Source organism: Quercus robur, chromosome 5 (genome assembly GCF_932294415.1).
Source record: "Quercus robur chromosome 5, dhQueRobu3.1, whole genome shotgun sequence".
In the NCBI taxonomy this organism is placed as follows: domain Eukaryota; kingdom Viridiplantae; phylum Streptophyta; class Magnoliopsida; order Fagales; family Fagaceae; genus Quercus; species Quercus robur.
In genome coordinates this window covers 53,400,352-53,420,010 of record NC_065538.1, presented here as the reverse complement: position 1 = coordinate 53,420,010, position 19,659 = coordinate 53,400,352, and the positions used below count along the sequence as shown (strand labels likewise).

Genomic DNA, 19,659 nt, shown 5'->3' with positions numbered 1-19,659 from the left:
TACCACCTTTTACCCATGTAGTTTTATATTTTTGATATGGCTGCTTTTGTCAGACCACTCACATTTACACTTTTGAAGTTAGTGTTAATATGTTAACTGTCATTTAGAGAGTGTGGACTTACAAAGCCAACAAACACTGACATTACTTTCTTGTGGTTATGAATCTGGATTTGTTTTTCATATCTTTATTTAGGGAATAATATGCTATTCTTCTGGCTAATAGCCATTAGCTACATTTTTGGCCTTCCTGTTATTCTTGTAAGAATTTGAAAGATATCATTTTCCTCATTTTGTAATAGCTAATTTTATATATCCGGAAAATCAATTCATTTTATGATGCTACTACTAACTAATGTAAATCCTTGTGTTTCCACTTTATCATAATATTCGAGCGACATAGGAGAAACCATAACATTGCGACACAAAAATCACTTAATACATAAAGTGCCTGCTGGTGATTCTCCCTATGTCAGGGCTAAACATGTTCAGGTCAGAGATTTTTTTGTGCTTTCATATGGTTTAGACTAATGGGTTTTTTTTTTGGATTCTGATTTGTTTGAATTGAATTGCAAGTTCCTGTTGATTTGGTTCTTGTTTGTAATGAAAAACTTCTTTTTGGATTTTATTTGGTCTCTTGCTTTTTGGAATTTCCTGGTTCTTGAATGTTATTGATTTTTTTTAACTAGACTTTTAAATTTTGTATAATTTTGAATGCCTTTCTTGGTAGTCTAAGCTGTACCCCGTTGGTTTTTTATTCTAATTGGTGTGGAATATCCTTCCAAATGTGTACGGACTTGAATTAATTTTCATGTTCCTGTTGTTTTAAAAGATTTTTCATTTATTTTCTATGTTTCTCCTCTGAAATTTGTGGCATGAAGTTATTCAAATTGCATTAAATTTTTTTCTCCGGTAAAAATCCTTGTCATACAGATTTCTTAGAGGGCAAGGTCTTGCTGGTACACTTCCACCGGCTCTAGCGAAGCTACCCAAACTGAAATCTATGTAAGAAGAGTAGCCATTATTTATTTTTTTACTTATTACCTTAGTGGTAATATACCCCATGAATGGGGTTCTATGCAGTTGGAATATCTATAAGTGACTTCTGAGTTCAAGTCCAAGTTAGGCAATAATTGCTCATTCCAACTGATTTAAATAAATTCACTGCCGGTCCATCTCTATGAACAACTTATCAGGACCAATTCCAACCTACTTGGGAAATATTACCTCTCTTAAAATAATGTATGCTCTTGTTGTATCTTTCTTTCTCACCAATCATTTAGAAAGTAAAAGTATGTCATTTTTGAATTGCTTTAACTATAATCTTTAAGATTATATTCAGGAGCATAGAGAGCAATCAATCTGGAATTGTTCCCCCTGAGCTTGGAAATTTGCTTAACTTGGAGTATCTGTCAGTGTCTCTTTCTTTTCTTTTATTTACTTTTTCAAATCACATTTGATTGGTAATTTTTAAATTCTCACTGATCTTCTTAATCACTTAACAATTGAAATGGTCTGAACTTTCCTTTTGGTTATGAATATGGATTTGTTTTTCATATCTTTTTTTAGGGAATCATATGCTATTCTGCTGGTTAATTGTCATTAGCTACATTCTTGGCCTCCCTGTTATTCTTATAAGAATTTGAAAGATAACCTTTTTCTCATTCTGAAATAGCTAATTTTATATATCCTGAAAATCAGATAACTTTATGATGCTACTACTAACTAATGTACATCCTTGTGTTTCCACTTTATCATAATATTCGAGCGACATTGGACAAACCATAACATTGCGTCACAAAAATAGAATAACAGGAAAACAATGGATAGATAAGCTTGGAGTCAACACTTAGGTTTGCCTTGAGTCAGCACAAAGCTAGAGAAAACCTCTAGGAGTTAGCAATTTAGGATTTGTTTGAGTGGGCTCCAGACCATTGGGACATTTTCAATAGAAATTTTATTAATCAAAATAATCCCCTCCACCAAAGGATTACAATACTTTGCTTATAAGACTACTGAACCCTAATTTTAATTGAAGTAGGAAATTCTAATACTACATAACTTGGGAAATCTCCATTATTGAATTACAAAAATACCCTTGACTTTAAATAAAATACTAATAAACCCAATTAACCACTAGGGTCTAGAATAAAATACAATTGACTTATAAAATTGAATAAGACTAAATTAAAATAAATCTTTGCTTGTGCTTCCTGCATCACTGAGTGCTCCAATTCTCTTCCTGCTTGTGACTCGTTCCTTTTGAACTGTCCACCTTTGAAGTAATTTGATTATTTTTGATACATCTCTTGTATTCTGTACGGTATATGGACCTTCTTCATGGCCTGCTCCATATTTTCTTTCTGCCTTTGCTTTCTGGTAGAAGGAAAGGCACTTTTGATGCCTTGCCTTCTGCTAGAAAATAGTTTCTTATATCTCTTATATTGTGATGCCGTTTAGCTAGTTACATATATATCATCACCTTAGAAAAGGTTAATTGGGTAAAATGCTTGTATCAACTATAAAGGTTTAGGGATAAGTTACTAGATCTTGTTGCAGTGGAGATGGGAACTTTGATACAAAGGTCTTATTTCATTTTGTTTACCCCTAATAAGACCTTGCTGAAATATGTAGTTAAGAAAAATGTTTTACTCCTAATAATATGCGTAAGTTTTAGTATCTAGTAAAATGTTAGGAGTGACAGAGGCAAGGCTAGCCTATATTGGTGTATGCATATTATCATGTTCTATGTAGCATTTGGAAGAATTTTATTTTATTTGTTAGCTTTTCATTGCCTTTGATATCTGGGATAATCTCAAGAATTTAACTTAGTATGCATCAAATTAGTTTTGTATATGCACAGCAAGATGCTAGGAACTTTATGGGACTAAAAAGCATGTCATGCATAATAATGTATTTGCTTCTATACTCCTATTTATGTTGAAGGATTTTGGTTACATATCTTTGTATCAAATAGTTGCTATGAGGCTGTTTAAGTCATGTATTGTTTTTCTGCTGAGCATTTATGGATATTACATGCATGTATTTGTGTGTAAGCAATTCTTATATTTAACAGAGATCTGGAAGGGTTGAAGAAGAGATTGAAATGCTTCAGCTCAAGCTGAAGCATATTGAAGAAGGTATAGCTTTCAGTGGAAGGAGGGCAAAGACAGCTAGATCTCTAGGGAAAAAGGTTCAAATAACTGTCGAACAGGAAATTTCCAGGTGGATGTTGCATCTTTTCTTTTTCTGCTTTCATACTTGTTATATATTCCAAAGCGCTTGCATGATTTTGATACTCTTATCATTGCGGAATGCTTGAGAATTGACCTGGGCTTGCTTGCAGCAAAACAAATATAGTTCTGCCGATGAACATTACAAGTAAGTTTGTCCATTCTTAGAACTTGGCTCATTGGGCTTCTCTGATAAGAATCTAGGCATAAGCCCAACTTATGCAGTTAAGCACAGAAACAAAGTAGTATTTAAGAACTATACCTTTAATCTCAGCTTGGCTAAGAAGTGAAGGGTGAAACTGACTTCATAATTATATAATTGCTCATATAATTTGATAATTATATGACTAATGTAGCTATAAGTCATAAAAAAAATATGCATTTAGTAAATATAATTTTAGTGCTTTTGAGACCAACATTTGAATTTTTTTTGTTTAAAATGAAATCTAAAAAAATCAGGGTAATTTCTGGCCAAATGTCTTGTTTAACTTGTAAATGAGTAGGGAAAAATCCTACTCATTTTTTATTAAATTTTTTTCATCAGTAAAAATCCTTGTCATAAAGATTTCTTATAGGGCAGGGTCTTGCTGGTATACTTCCACCAGCTCTAGTGAAGCTACCCAAACTAAACACCATGTAAGAAGAGTTGCCATTATTATTATTATTATTATTTTTTACTTATTAGCAACTGAAAATCAATTTAAGTTTCTTTGACTAATTTCCTCTTGATTGTAGTGATCTCAATGCTAACTACCTTAGTGGTAACATACCACATGAATGGGGTTCTATGCAGTTGGAATATCTCTAAGTGACTCCTGAGTTCAAGTCCAAGTTAGTCAATAATTGCTCATTCTTACTGATTTAAATGAATTCCAACCTACTTGGGAAATATTACCTCTCTTAAAATAATGTATGCTCTTGTTGTATCTTTCTTTCTCACCGATCATTTAGACAGTAAAATTATGTCATTTTTTCTTTTATTGGTAATTTTTAAATTCTCACTGATCTTCTTAATCACTTAACAATTGAATGGTCTGAACTTTCCTTTTGGTGACTGCAGCATTCTTAGTGCTAACAATCTCATAGGAGAGTTGCCAGGCACTCCTACTAATCTAACCAAATTAAAACTATTGTTAAGTTGGTGGTTTTGATGCCATAGGTGTTCTAACAGTAATTTTAGTATTTTCATTGAAGGGCAATCTTTGGGGTTTGTATTTTGTTCAATCTTCTTTCCATTTTGGGCCATGTGTAATAGAATTAGTAGTAACAACTTCACTGGAAGGATGCCTAACTTTTTTCAAACTTGGAAACAACTAAAGAAATTGTATGGGCTTTTCTTCTACATTGTTTTCCAAGTATCTTTTATCTTTTTAAAGTAAGGGAGTCAGATCTGATCTCAATCCTTTTGAGCTGTGTTGTTAACAGAGAGATCCAAGTCTTTAGGGGCCCATTCCTCCTAGCATTTCTGCCTTCTAAGTTAATAGTTCTATAGCTTCTTAACCTCTAAGATACATTCATGTGGTTTTAAATTTATTGTATTTATTTTTGAAGTTCCTGACAGTAATTGATGATGCAACTCTATTTAGACAAATTAGTGATTTATTTGGAGAAGGTTCAAAATTTCTGTCCTTGCGTGGTGTGACAAACATGAGCAAATTGTAAGTCATTATTTTGTTGTAAGATGGTATAAATTAGAATGATACATTGCTCAGATCAGTTTTCCTTACATGAATTTTGTATAAATTTAAGGTTGTTGAGGAGCTGCAATATCAATTTATAGGCGCAAAGAGCTCAAGAAAACTCCTGAAATCATCTTCAATTGAGCTACCTAGTATGTGTTGGGATTCTTGGATGCAGATCACTTTGACCCCTTGCAATCTGTGGGGACAGCTCCAAGGTAAAGTAAGGGAGTCAGATCTGATCTCAATCCTTTTGAGCTGTGTTGTTAACAGAGAGATCCAAGTCTTTAGGGGCCCATTCCTCCTAGCATTTCTGCCTTCTAAGTTAATAGTTCTATAGCTTCTTAACCTCTAAGATACATTCATGTGGTTTTAAATTTATTGTATTTATTTTTGAAGTTCCTGACAGTAATTGATGATGCAACTCTATTTAGACAAATTAGTGATTTATTTGGAGAAGGTTCAAAATTTCTGTCCTTGCGTGGTGTGACAAACATGAGCAAATTGTAAGTCATTATTTTGTTGTAAGATGGTATAAATTAGAATGATACATTGCTCAGATCAGTTTTCCTTACATGAATTTTGTATAAATTTAAGGTTGTTGAGGAGCTGCAATATCAATTTATAGGCGCAAAGAGCTCAAGAAAACTCCTGAAATCATCTTCAATTGAGCTACCTAGTATGTGTTGGGATTCTTGGATGCAGATCACTTTGACCCCTTGCAATCTGTGGGGACAGCTCCAAGGTGGAGGCCTCCTGATGTGGGTTGGGTAATACGGAATGTTGGGATGTCTACTCTTATTTGAACCCTATAATAGTGCTGCATAAACACGTTCAAAATTATAACGAAGTTGACATCTTTGACACCATACATTCCCTTCACATAGTGGCTTTCAGAAATTGCGTTGATTATTAATTACTACAAGCACGTAAACTCAAATTACAGTAGTAGAGAATCAAGTACAGTACATGAAGGCGATTCCTAAAGCAAAGGAGAAATAAAATCTCCCATTAAACATTTCAACAGGTGAGACTAAACTTGTACGAGATTTATAACACACTTAGAAATCCCAAATTGCATACTTCATCAAGGAATTGTTAAAGAGATTGTCTCTTTCAGTAGTTTCACGCTCCTGCATTTAATAAAAAGTTCATTAGCTCACCATTGTATACCTTGATAGTGTCAACAGTAATAGCTATTGCATGCGATAAATGGAAAAAGAAAATGGACAAGTATTATTATAGGAAGGCTGTGCATTTAAATAAGTTGAAAATTTTAGTCCAACATTTTGATTGTGAATGAGAACTGAAAATCTAATTATGAAATTAGTTAGGATATACTGGAAGTGATAAAAGATAAATGCAATATCTTTCTTGGTTATATAATTTAAAAGAATTTAGGAATTGAAAGAAAAAAGAAAGAAAGTTCATGACTATGATAGTCCTATAATATAAAATATATTTACCACTTAGTTGGGGTTGATTTAATCTACCTCTGTGGATCCTCAAATCAACAAAAGTATTTTTTATCAATTTTAGTTCCTTAATGACTTCCTTCTTACTCATTCTATCTTTTGGGGATTTCATTGAACATGAGTCCAATGTTAAGAATTGAGAGTAGGCATGTTTGCATGTCAACGTCCATCTGCCTTAAGTACTCAATTTTATTATTTTCTTCTGTTTGTTCAACTTCACTGCCATTGCCATCTTCTTCTGTTTCCACTATTGCTGTAGTTATTGCTCTCATTTTTTCAGGTTTTCTAGGCAAAAGCATTGGGTTAACGACCTGAATGAGTCTTTTTGGTAATGCCATCTTAACAAAGTTATGAAGATTGAGACAATCTTTAAACATATCAGCAGTGGGCCTCCTTCCGGTGAACATTTCCAACACAAGGATTCCATATATGCACCCCCCTGAGTTGATGCCTACCACCCATGCCATACTCCTTCCAATGCCTGCTGGTGATTCTCCCTATGTCAGGGCTAAACATGTTCAGGTCAGAGATTTTTTTGTGCTTTCATATGGTTTGGACTAATGGGTTTTTTCTGGATTCTGATTTGTTTGAATTGAATTGTGAGTTCCTATTGATTTGGTTCTTGTTTGTAATGAAAAACTTCTTTTTGGATTTTCTTTGCTCTCTTGCTTTTTGGAATTTCCTGGTTCTTGAATGTTATTGATTTTTATTAATTAGACCTTTAAATTTTGTAGAATTTCAAATGCCTTTCTTGGTAGTCTTAGCTGTATCCCGTTGGTTTTCTATTCTTGGAATATCCTTTCAAATGTATACGGGTTGATAGACAAGGAAATTGTGATGAAACAATTGGATTGATCTGATGAGGCAATATCTTTTTGTCATCTCTGCCCTTATGATTCTCAGGAATCTCTTAGCAATGTGTTAGTTGAACTCTACAAGGTAAAACTAAAACCAGTTTTATCCAATAAATAGTTTCTTATATTTTACTTGCCATTCTTTGTCATTTGCCGTTTAGCTAGTTACAAATATTTCATCACTGTAGAAAAGGTTAGTTGGGTGAAATGCTTGTATCAACTAAAAAGGTTTAGGGATTAATTACTAGATCTTGTTGCAGTAGTGATGGGAACTTTGATATAAAGGTCTTATTTCATTTAAGTTTACCCATAATAAGACCTTGCTGAAATATATAGTCCAGAAAAATGTTCTACTCCTAATAACATGTGTAAGTTTTAGCGTCTAGTAAAATGGTAGGAGTGACAAAGGCAAGGCCAGCCTATATTGTTGTATGCATATTACTATTGTTATGAGGAATAGGGGCAAAACAGTAATATCATGTACTTTATATATAAATAATATTTTGTGTTAGGGTTGACTTATCAAACCCTAAACACCTTTACCATAAACAACATGGTGTTAGAGCCACCAACCCACTGCTGCTGTTAATCCTACGACCACCACCCACTGATACTGTTGTCACCAGCAACCATAACAGCACCTTGCTAGCTGCGATGACCCTAACAGAGACCTTTGACGATCTCAATTTAGTGGATGAAGGAGTTGTCCAGCGCCGGTGACCCTCTCTCAGGTCTTGCGACATCAGATCGACATCACCTGACCGCAAGAGAGGCAGGGCTCACCCTCCTCCGGTGACCCATCCTAGCCCACTCACGGGTTCTCGCGCTGCCGCTCCTGTACCCTATCACCGTTGCCGGAGTTTTTCAACTGGGGGTTTCAACCATGGTCTGATTTTCATCTCTTCTTCAATACGTTCTCTGATTATCTGTTCAGGCAGCCTTGGGTTGATTTGTTGGACTAGACTTTGTTGATTGATGTTTAGTGGTGGATTGGGCTTTTTTTTTTTGGTGTTGGTATGGATTTCAAGTGGGGGTTTTTATTTGGATTGTGAGGTATCTTAAAGCACATCCAAGCTGTGGTCTTTTGTATAAAGCTAATGGTCACCTACGGGTAGAAGCCTACACTGATGCTGATTGGGTTGGATCACCATCAGATAGAAAATCCACTGTTGGGTATTGCACTTTTCTGGGAGGAAATCTGATTACTTGGAGAAGTAAGAAACAAGCTGTTATTGCCAAGTCTAGTGTAGAGGTTGAGTATAGAGCCATGGCACACACATCATATGAGCTTATGTGGATTAAGCATTTACTTGAGGAATTAAGATTTTCCTTTATAATAATCCTAAAATGACCTTAAATAACTAGGTCTTTACTAGAGAAAATAGAGTTGGACCTTTTAATATAGTGTCTGATTGACATCCTCTTATTATTATAGCAAGAATATTTTATTAAATCCATTTTTAGCAACTAATGAACTAGCTTTAAAAAAAAAAAAAAAATTAAAATAAGCTTCCGTGTGTGTTTATATATATATATATATATATATTTGGTCTCACCTTTCAACAAATCAGCTACCAGAAAATACTGCCAAACTCACTAATGGTCATGCTATTAAGTGTTCAACCAGTGATATTTTTGTTTGTTTAATAAATAGGTGTCTGATAAGTGACTTGCTTGTTGGGCCTATTCCGGAATGGATCAAGGGCAAAGATTCTAATCAGTAAGGGTTTACATCTTAAATTCTACTTCAATTTTGCATTGACTTGTGAGTATAAAGAAACAGATTTTTAAAGTTACTACCATAATATTATGAATAATGATTGTTATACTCTGCTTATTACACATTCATCGTACACACATTGTGACATGATTGAAATTGTTTTTAAAACATGATTTCACAATTTTAACAAAAATTGTGTTTTAAAAACACAATTCCAAAAGACAGTGTTTAGAGTGTGCAATAGGGAGTGTAATTATATTTTTCGGTAAATTTTATACTTCACTTTGGATAGTGCTTCATCTCATGGTTGGAGCTGTAGTTATGGGGCTACTCATTTTAATGATCTTGGGCATTCTTTGGTGGAAAGGCTGTTTGGGAGGGAGTTATCACAGGAAAATGGTAATATTTGCGAATCTTATGTGGAAATTGGAAAAGACAGTATTCATTGTCTCCTACTATGCCAGGAAGTTGGAACAATGTATAGAAAATGAAAATTTTTCTTTTTCTTTTATCTTTCCCTAGATGATCAGCGTTCCAAAGTACACCTCAAAAGAAACTGCATGATTGCAGGGCTCAGAGCATAGAACTTTTCTTTGGGATGATGCATGATGAATCATGTCATTTAGTTCCAATTTTGATCATAATGAGCCCAGGGAATCATGCAACAACAAAAAAAAACTATTATCATAGCTTCTTTTTTTAAAATAAAATAATTTTTTTCAAATGAATATTGCATGGTTAGCTTAATTTCACTGTAGTTGAGTGATGTATAAAGATTTGCATAAGCCAAGCTTCTGATATAGAGAAGATTATAAATTTTGAAAGAATTCACTTTCAGCTTGTCCACAAAGTCACATGAAATTGGTTTGTCTGTTTTATGTTCTTATTTCAAATGGTCTTGTGACAATTGTCAAGCACATCTCATTCTATGATAAATGAATGGAATATTCACCTTTTCATTTAGTTTTTTATATTCCCTATAAAGTACTTGTGATTGAGAAAGAAGCAAAAGACAAAATCTAAAAACTTGGGGTTTTTTGTACTTCATATATCTTTCTCCACACCCACCCACCCTTTACAGCTTCTGTGTGCGCAACTACAATATGGTGCCTTACAAAGGCATTTAATTTTCTTCTCTTCTTTAAGATTCATCTAACTAATCAAGAGGCTTGCATTTAGTAAGTTGGTTAAAAAATTGGTCTTGTTATGCATATAGACCTGCAAACTGCATTTTTTTAATTTTTTTTTAATTTTTTTTTACATATAGACAAATAAAAGCTGCCACTAATAACTTCAATGCTGCAAACACTGGGGGAGTGTGGTTTTGGATTAGTTTATATGGTATCTGACAACTCTTTTTCTATTCTAGAATGATTTTTTGTTTCATCCTTTTATTTTTATTTCCTTATTAATCTTGGAAATTTGAAGAGATAAACGATGAAATACATGCCTGAAAATGTATATTGATGCTGGGAATACTATCTGATAGTAATGTAATTGCGGTTAAGCAACTCTCATCAAAATCAAGGCAAGGAAGCCGTGAATTTGTGAATAAAATAGGCATGATATCTGGTTTACAACATCCAAATCTTGTTAGACTCTATGGATGTTGTATTTAGGGAAACAATTATTGTTGGAATATGAGTACATGGAAAACAATGCTTTGTTTGGTAAGTTAATGTTTTATACCTTACCATGCAATTTATGTTGATAATAGCAGAATGAGGAAAAACACTAATCAAGAATTTCATTGATTGGTTCTAGAAATCGATTTCAGGTCCTCCATAAGCACCATGGGACAACAGATGAACCTCCCAAACCCCAGACACAATGACAACCCCTGCCAGCAGCCTACTACAAACAACAAAAGCAGGGAAGAAAATCTGGCAGCACATAACAGAGCTCATTCACAGCTGAATTCTCATCTTAGAGCAGAGAGCTTGATCACTGACTGAAAGTTTAGAAGGAAGAAAAGCCCCAGGCTCTATCTCACATCATTCAAGATATTCTTCACGATGTGACTCCGAAATCAAGGGCCCTAATGTGGTATCTGATTTCTAAACCTCCAAATGTGATATACCGTGGCTGCACAACAAGTTTACCCACTCTTACTGCAAATTTCTTGCTAACCAGTTGAGAACACCCCCATTGCATCAACTCCAACCAGTCACAGGCGACACTTCTGCCAAGACAGAACCAATTCACCTGCTTCCAAACACTTTGAAAGAAATGGTCCCTGCATTCTGCCCTGCTCCTGCAGAAAATACTAAGTAAACTACCATGCCAACCCCATGAAGTCATCCTATCTCAAGTAGATAGCCTGTTTTTAATAGCCAACTACAAGATAAAGCCCTACTTAAGGATGACAGCAGCATCCAACACCAATTTCCACCAATCCACATCACTACTCCTTACTCTAATGGCTTCCCAAGCATAATGGCAGGAAAAAACACAACTTATGGTAAGAGTCCACCTCACCTTATCTTCGTCATGCAACTAATCCAGCAAGCATCCTAACTAGACAGCTCTTACAGAATCACTTCTAGGTGGTCTCTGTTGCCATTCGCCATTCAAAATAACACTACACACTTTAGCCTCCTTGAAACTGCCATCAACACCAATCACGATCAATCGAGTCCAAAAAAATCAACTATCATTATAGGTCTAATTCTATGTGTAGACCATAATGTCCCCACCTCCCATGAAATTATTCGTTACATTTGGTCTAATTTAGGTCCTGTTGGTGGCCGATTAAAATTGGACTGGCCTGCATGGCAGAAAATATGTGTTGGCATAGCAAGAGGTCTAGCTTTCTTACATGAGGAATCAACACTAAAAATTGTTCATAGAGACTTCAAATCTACTAATGTATTACTTGTTGGTGACCTTAACCCTAAGATCTCTATTCTGGTTTGGCCATGCTTTATGAAGAGAACACCTGCATTAGCACCGGATTGGTGGAACCATATGAGCTACCTTCCTTCCTTAAAAAACTAAATATTCTTACATATATATGGAAATAAGATTAATAATTTAAATTATTGATAAATCGTAATAAAAAACTAAGATTATGGTGTTAAAGCCTGTTCCAATCCCTTGTGTGTGTGTGTGTTTATTTTATTTTTTATTTATTTAAATATGTCGTTAATCTGACCAATATTGGGTTGGCTAAATACCAGTCGGCCCAATTAAAAAGCCCACTATTGGATTCAATTGCTCAAGGAAGGAGGGCGGTGATCGGCTGCGACGACAGCACCATGAACCCCCTCAATTCCAATCCCACTCTTGTTGATTAAATTTTTTGACGTACTAGTGTACTACACTACTTTATGACAAATAATTTGTGTAGTGAATGCTCTTGTTGAAATAGCTAAACAATTGGGAAAGAAAGACTAGAGTTTCAATGTGGACCCATGCGGTGGTAAAGGCCAAAGCTAGATGACAACACAAGTGAATTCTAGGCCACTCTATGACAACAAAACTCTCATCTACAATTGCAACTACATTGATGGTGTATACCGCGTCCTTGAATTGTATGTACTAAGCTTATTTTTGTTTATTGATTGATTTGTTTAAAGTCCAAACTTAGGAAATAGTGCATAGTGATACAACCATTGGTAGGCATCAAAATTTTATGATGTATTTACAATCGTCCGATTGTTCATGATCAAATATTTGTGATCAAATTAATCTCTTATTAATGATGTGGACAATCAGCAAATGAAATCAAGTCACGTGACAACATCAAATGAAGAAATCCATGTGGCAACATCAGAAGAAAAGACTCATATAGAAAGTTCTTATTAAGCGAAAGACCAAATTAAATTTATAATTAATTCTCAATAAATGCTGAGAGAAAATTTTAAATCAAATGCTATTGAGTTACATATAAATAGATGCTTGTCATATGAGAAAAGGGAGAGAGAAAAACCCTACTGATACTCTACAAAAATAAAGAGTCATCTTTAAGTCCAAAAGAGCACCCTTGCTCCCTTAAAATCAAGGCTCATTTTTACTTCTTCAAATCAAAATAGGGATTTTCCTTCATTTTAGTTTGAGATCAAACCAACGACCCTCAACTTCAAATCAAAACTCAAATACATCCAATCACAAATCCAACTTGGAGACATCAAAGTACAATTCAATATCAAGCTTCATAACCCTTCAGAATGTAAAGTTTCCTGGAGATCGAATCAGGAGAATTTTATTATATTTTTTCATTGTAAAAGGTCATACAGAGGATTATACTCAAATATATACAAATCAATATAAATTGATAATTTGTTACACTATTTTGTGACCGTGTGATTTATCATTTACGAATTTTTTGTGTACACTTATTGTGAATGCTCTTACACAGTTAGTGTAGCTTTGTATCATATTATTTTCTTAATTAATTTTCATATTTTTTAAATATTATTTTCACTTTTCATTTTTGTCTCCCTCACATTGATACTCTCTCTCCCCTTTTACTTCTCATTCTCTCTTGCTACTCATCCTCTCTGTCTCCTTCAACTTCCTTTGCCGGTCAATCTTCTCCATTACAACAATTAGATTGTCCTCCAATTAGGAACTTAGTTTGATTTTTTCTTGGCAGCACCAACTAGGTTAGATCTTTGATGAGCAGTTTGGTTTTTGCTTTTAGGTTTGTGTATCTACTGGGTGGCACCGATCTTCTTCTCAAGGTGCTGTCCTTCTCAACTTTGTGTCGCTACTAGGCAACATTGATAGATTTGTACAACTCTGAGTCTAATTTTTAATTTCAGTAACCCCACTTTTGATTGATTATTGTTGTGAAAATTTTGTTTTGTTAGCTAAACAAATGGGGTTGATATTGGAGATTGTAAAGAATTGGACATGTCTAATCAAAAAAGAAAAAGAAAAAGAAAAAAGAATTGGACATGGTTGTCCTGATTATCAAATGCACATTGTTGATTTGGTTGTTCTAGTTGGATTTATTTGTTGGCGTTATTTAATTTGTTGATGTAGTTTGGTAGAAGGCAAGGGAGAATATGGGAGAGAGAGAGAGAGGAAAAAAAAAAAGACATTAAAATATACTGTAATAAAAATATGATATTTTAATAAAATATAGTTTAGAATACATAATCTGGGGTCGGTGCTTTAGAAAAATGGTTTGTATATGGAAAAATGCTTTAAAAAAAATTTCTAATATTAAAATAGACAACAATTGTTACACACGTTAATTTGAATAAAAGTAAAAAGATGAATTTATAAGCTCACTTAAGCAGTCAAAATTATGACGAGTTTATTCAAAGCGACTGACACATTAAAATTGAAGCAAAAATTACAGCATAAAAATTTTAGTTATGGAATAACACGAAGGAGAAATAGAAAAAGAGTTTTATTGGGATGTGATTACTTTAACTGACAACCGGTGTTTAATAATGGCATTAATTAAGTAATTAGTTCCTCTTTTTGGGTAGCATTAAGTAATTAGCTTCTATATTTTTTTGGTTAATATTATTAAAAATATCCTGGTTCGTTGCCACGTGGCTTGAATTAATGTATTTGTTTATATCCTTCAAAATCGGGTCAAGCCACGTGGCTTGAATTAATGTATTTGTTTATATCCTTCAAAATCGGGTCAAGCCACGGACCCACAGATCTCTCCATCTACTGCTCACCTTCTTCTTCAACTTCATCTTCTTCATCTTCTTCTTCTTTCTTCACATATTTTTTTTTTCCCACTATTTTCTCACTTCACTTCACTTCACTGCATCTCAATCCTATTCATTCATGGTTTCAATTTTTTTTGTTGTCTCTACTCTATCAACCCACCCCCGCACACAACACCCCCCCACCCCCAAAAAAAAAAAAAACACTGAACTGAAATTGGACTTGGATTCGGACATGGACCTAGGTGGTTTTTATCCGGACCAAAATAACAAACACAAACACTCACACAAACACAAACACAAACACGCACTCTGTCAGCTTAAACCCTATCAAAACCCATATGGACCATTCGATTCAAAATCCAATAAGTACAGACCATCCGATTTAACTCTGTCCTACTACTATATAACTTTTTCGAACCTAAAACCCTATCAAAACCCTTACCGATTGAAAATCCAAACTCTTACAGAATGAAGGAGTGCCTCATCATCCTCTCTGTGATCGTTGTCTTCATCGTCTTTGAGTATTTCATAGAAAGGGTGAGGGATAGAGTTCTGGATGTAGCTATACCCGTGGCTTTGATGGGTGTATTCGTGACTGCCCTACGCTTCCTCTTCCTCACCACATTTCCGAGGTGTATTTGGTTGCGGTGGGTGATTGTCGTCGTTCTCTGCGCCGCCTTCTACTTATCTTTCGACAACCGCGCCTTGATTCACCCCCGGTACGTAAAAATAAACAAAATCTTTGTTGTTTATTCTTTGCATTATCCATGTGATTGCTTTTCGATACCCTTTTGCTTTGCTTTCATCTATCTTCTGATCACTGATGTCATTGGTGCGTTATTAATATTATCATGTTTCTTTTTGTTTTAATGTATCTTATTCACGTTGGCCGACCATAATGACCGCAAAGAATTCTCATCATTAAGTTAATTATGGTCCTGTTTCACATTTTTTTTTAAGGTACAACTGTATAAATTGACCAAAATAAATCTCATTCAATTCAAATAACGCATAATAAGTCTGATTTTTCATTCCACTCAACAATTTTGGAGCGTGCATTGTATATTCCTCTAATAGTGGCCTTTGTTCACTGTTTACTTCCTGAAACTTTGCATCTAAAGTAAATTCTCAATTAACAATTAATAATTATCTAATACATGCGTATATATATTCTCGAGTAATTCTTAGGTACCTTAGAAGCACGGTGAATAATGTGTTCTCATCTCACATTTATGGTAAAATCCGCTCATTAAATTCATAACAAGTCCATCATAAATGTGAAAAGAGAGAGCATCATTTCACCATACTCCAAGAATACTTAAGTATTTTCTTATATTCTTCTTCTCATAATCCTTGAGTCTTGCAATTGCATAAATCACATACCATATAATTAATGAATAATGGGACTTGTCATTCTGTCAATATCCTCTAACCAAAAAAAAAGGAATGAGACTGTGTTTGTATAATTGAATTGCATGCAGCTGGATTCTCTGATTTTATATAAATAGCCCATGCATTTCCTTTTCTTGTTAGGTGAGTATATGACCAATCTTAGTCACAGTGACTGTGTTTGTATAATTCCCAGTCTATTTCAGGCTTCTTGAGCTTAGTTTCCCACACAACATCTATGAAATCCCTGGGCGTAGTCTCAAAAGAAAAGCAACTTCAGTCTTATATTTCCCCATACTTCCCCTGCCAATTTACACCCCCACAAAGCATGTCCCGTCGTTTCACAGCAGCCACACAGAACTCGCAGTTATCATCTCGCCCAATTCCCCTGCGTCTTAGCTGGTATTTTGTTGGGAGTATGTTCAGGCATGCTCTCCACATAAAGTGTTTTATCTTGTGAGGGCAGTTCAAATTCCAAATCAGCTTCCACAAGCTTTGCATACCTGAATTGTTTGACTTCTCCCCCCATTCCAGCTTTTGGTCTGCCTCTCTCAACAGCAACTGGGCCACTTTGTATGCACTATTGACAGTAAATTTACCACTTGGAGTCCAAGCCCATAACAGCGAGTCCTGAGGTAGTCTATGACTGATGGGGATGCCTAGGATTGCTTGGGCTTCTTGGGGTATGAAGGTATTTCTCACTTTGGGTACATCCCACCCTCTCCTTTCCATATCAATGAGGCTTGCCACCAGCTCAGAATCAGCATGAGGAGGTCTTTGGCTTACAACTTTGAATGAACTCGGGGTTGGGAGCCAACGATCTTTCCAAATACGAACCTGTTCCCCATTCCCAATAGACCACTTTGACCCCCTTTCTACTATCTCCCTAGCTGCCATGATGCTTTGCCATACATAGGATGGCCTCCTTCCCAACTGGGCTTCCATAAAGGAGCATTGTGTGAAGTATTTCGCCTTGAAGGCCCTATAAATCAAAGAGGTCTGATTATTCTGCATTCGCCAGCCTTGCTTAGCGAGTAGGGCCAAGTTAAAAGCTTTTAAATCCCTAAACCCCATACCTCCCCTTTCCTTTGGAGTGCACAATTTTTTCCATGAGACCCATGCCATCTTCCTTTCCCTATCCTTCTGTCCCCACCAAAAGTTACTAATCATGGAGTTTAGCTCGTTGCACAAAGAGTTTGGGATTTTGAAGCAACTCATCCTGTACGTGGGTGTGGCTTGGGCCACCGCCTTGATGAGGATCTCCCCTACTTGCATTTGACAGCAACTTTCATTTCCACCCAGCTAAATGTCTCCCCACTTGATCCTTGATTCGGTTAAAAGTTTTACGTTTCCCTCTACCAATTAATGGTGGCAGTCCTAGGTATTTCTCATGGTGGTGGACAATTTGAGCCCCAAATCTTCGCTGTACATACTCTTGGGTTTCTCTAGGAGTGTTCTTCCTGAAAAAGAGGGAGGTTTTCTCCTTGTTAAGCTTCTGCCCCGAGTCACCTTCATACTCCTCCAAAACTTTGATAAGCCTATCACATTCTTCCACTGATGCTCTACAAAAAACTATGCTGTCATCAGCAAAGAGCAAGTGGGATACGCGCGGAGCACCTCTGCATACAGCCACTCCTTTAATCTGCCCATCCCTCTCTTCTTTCTTAAGCATAGCAGAGAACCCTTCAGTACAAAGTTGGAAAAGGTAAGGGGATATAGGGTCCCCTTGTCTCAAGCCTCTAGTTGGGTTTATTTTTCCTTTTGCTTCCCCGTTAATTAGAACTGAGTACTCCATTGTGGTCACACACATCATAATGAGAGAAATCCAACTCTCATGAAAGCCCATCCTCCTCATCATTGCCTCCACCTCTTTCATATGTCAGACCATTGGCTTGATTAGAAGTTTTACTTTTTCAATTCCCATGTTTCAATATATTTTTTTGATCTGGTGTGAGCTGATATTGCTCTTTATTGTTATTATATTGCTCTATGTTTTATTTTATTTTTTTTGAGAAACTTATTGCTCTATGTTTTAAGCTGAGACTGTTATCCGCATCTATTGCTACTTGTTAGTAAATGTTGCTCTCTGTTATACTTGTTGCTATTTTTCCTGCTTTGTTTTTTTCCGCTCTATTTTGCTGTGGCCATTCTTTTGGCTTTGTATTCTTTCTTTTCTTTGCATAAAATTTATAATTGTCTCAAAAATGAATTTTAGGTCCAGGCGAGCAGACGTATGCCGCTACGATTTGAAGTGGAAAGAAAGATATTTTAAGTCTGAAGAGAGCTACCAAAAACAATGGCGACAGAAGATTGACTTAGAAAAAAACCTCTCAATACTAGAGAGTGGTGAGCCTTTTAGACAATAAAAATTCTTTGTTATTAGTTGTTACTTGTACAATTGATTAAAATTTGATTTTGCAGAAAAGAATGTTCTTCAAAAACAATGTATTGAAGATAAGAATACGCTGACTATAAATAGCGAGAATCAAAAGAAGCTAGCTAGTGAACAATTGGAGGTTGCAAAGGAAAAAATTCAAGAATTAGAGAGGCGGTGTCGAGGTATTTGTGAAAGCAATGACATTTGTTTTCTTCTATTTTCATATTCATGGGAAAAATTTGCTAAAAATTTGCCATAATTTCGATATATGTTCTATGTTTTCATTTGTGAATTAACAACTCAATTGCTTTCATATTATTTTCAACTATTTCTCTTTATCTAATTTAGAGTCAAATTCAGTAATTAGCTTTTCATTTCCATCATGCTAATTCTTTTCATTTTCCTTTTGAGTATTGAATCTGAGTGCCTTGCCTGTTTTCAGATGATCGGTCTTGAAATCTCCAAGTAAAGTTTTAGCTGGTGAAGATATTCAGATTGAAGCTGTCTATATTAGCACGATATTCAGATTGAAGCTGTCTATATTAGCACTCTTTGACCATTATATTTGACAGTCCATATTAGCTGTCTTTATCATGATATTCAGATTGAAACTGTCTACATTAGCACTCTTTGACCATTTATTAGTTGGAATATTAGTATTGCAGCTATAGTTGCATTATATAATTTTGTGTTCAATAGCAATGTGAGACAATTACCCATGTTTTCAACAGAGAAATGATGAAAAAAAAAAGAAGTTGGTTCTTTGGTTATTATTTATTCGTTCTTTAGATATTACACATTTCTTTATTGATTATGCCTTGCACTTTTTGAAGGTGTGGTGTGGTGTGGGTGCCATTTACCAACCTTGATTTTAAAGAGTACTTTTTGTAATTTAAATAAGGTAAAATAAGTTAATCTTTTGAAAGCAAGCATTGCTATTTGCTTCATTCAATGTGCCATACTGCCATGCATCTATTAATCTGTTCGTAATCTAAAAAATAGAAGCAAGTGAACTAGACAATTATTATAATAAAAGTTGAAAAATGATAGCAGCAAGAAATTTGGCATATAATTAAGTCATCGAGTTGTCAGTTGTAACAACATCTCTGTCAGGCCTTGTGCAAAAAAAAAAAAAAAAAAAAAAAAAAAAAAAATCTCTGTCAGGCCCATCATCGGTTAATTTATGGGCTTTGAGTGGTCGCTTAATGATTCAAACACAAGTAGCTAAAATAAAAACTAGTTCGAATGTAAATGAGCCAACAACTTGCATTAATTCAAGTGTTAGATACAAGCAAT

At 35.0% G+C, this 19,659-nt stretch overlaps 1 protein-coding gene and 1 long non-coding RNA gene across 3 annotated transcripts; both read left to right on the top strand.

Moving 5' to 3' along the window:
* The first annotated feature begins 1,358 nt into the window (after positions 1-1,358).
* LOC126726334 (uncharacterized) lies at positions 1,359-11,999 on the top strand. Of its 2 annotated transcripts, XR_007655814.1 has the most exons (7): positions 1,359-1,408; positions 3,074-3,866; positions 3,966-4,888; positions 4,980-5,415; positions 5,507-5,679; positions 6,665-6,906; positions 10,723-11,999. It is a non-coding gene; the product is annotated as an uncharacterized LOC126726334 (long non-coding RNA). The 2 variants fall into 2 exon arrangements; XR_007655815.1 differs by lacking the exons at positions 1,359-1,408; positions 3,074-3,866 and having other exon boundaries at positions 3,882-4,061; positions 4,817-4,888.
* Positions 12,000-14,573: 2,574 nt separating this feature from the next.
* On the top strand, positions 14,574-19,123 carry LOC126726330 (uncharacterized). The gene is made up of 4 exons (XM_050431563.1): positions 14,574-15,316; positions 18,202-18,332; positions 18,408-18,545; positions 18,806-19,123. The coding sequence occupies exons 1-4, from the start codon at positions 15,066-15,068 to the stop codon at positions 18,817-18,819; spliced, it is 534 nt and encodes a 177-aa protein (XP_050287520.1). The 5' UTR covers positions 14,574-15,065; the 3' UTR covers positions 18,820-19,123.
* The last annotated feature ends 536 nt before the right edge of the window (positions 19,124-19,659 follow it).

Bases quoted from the DNA above. Each gene is read 5' to 3' on its own strand.
- LOC126726330 (XM_050431563.1), top strand. From the start codon at position 15,066: ATGAAGGAGTGCCTCATCATCCTCTCTGTGATCGTTGTCTTCATCGTC. The intron at 15,317-18,201 runs GTACGTAAAAAT...AATGAATTTTAG, and splicing joins CGCGCCTTGATTCACCCCCG to GTCCAGGCGAGCAGACGTAT. The intron at 18,333-18,407 runs GTGAGCCTTTTA...TTGATTTTGCAG, and splicing joins CCTCTCAATACTAGAGAGTG to AAAAGAATGTTCTTCAAAAA.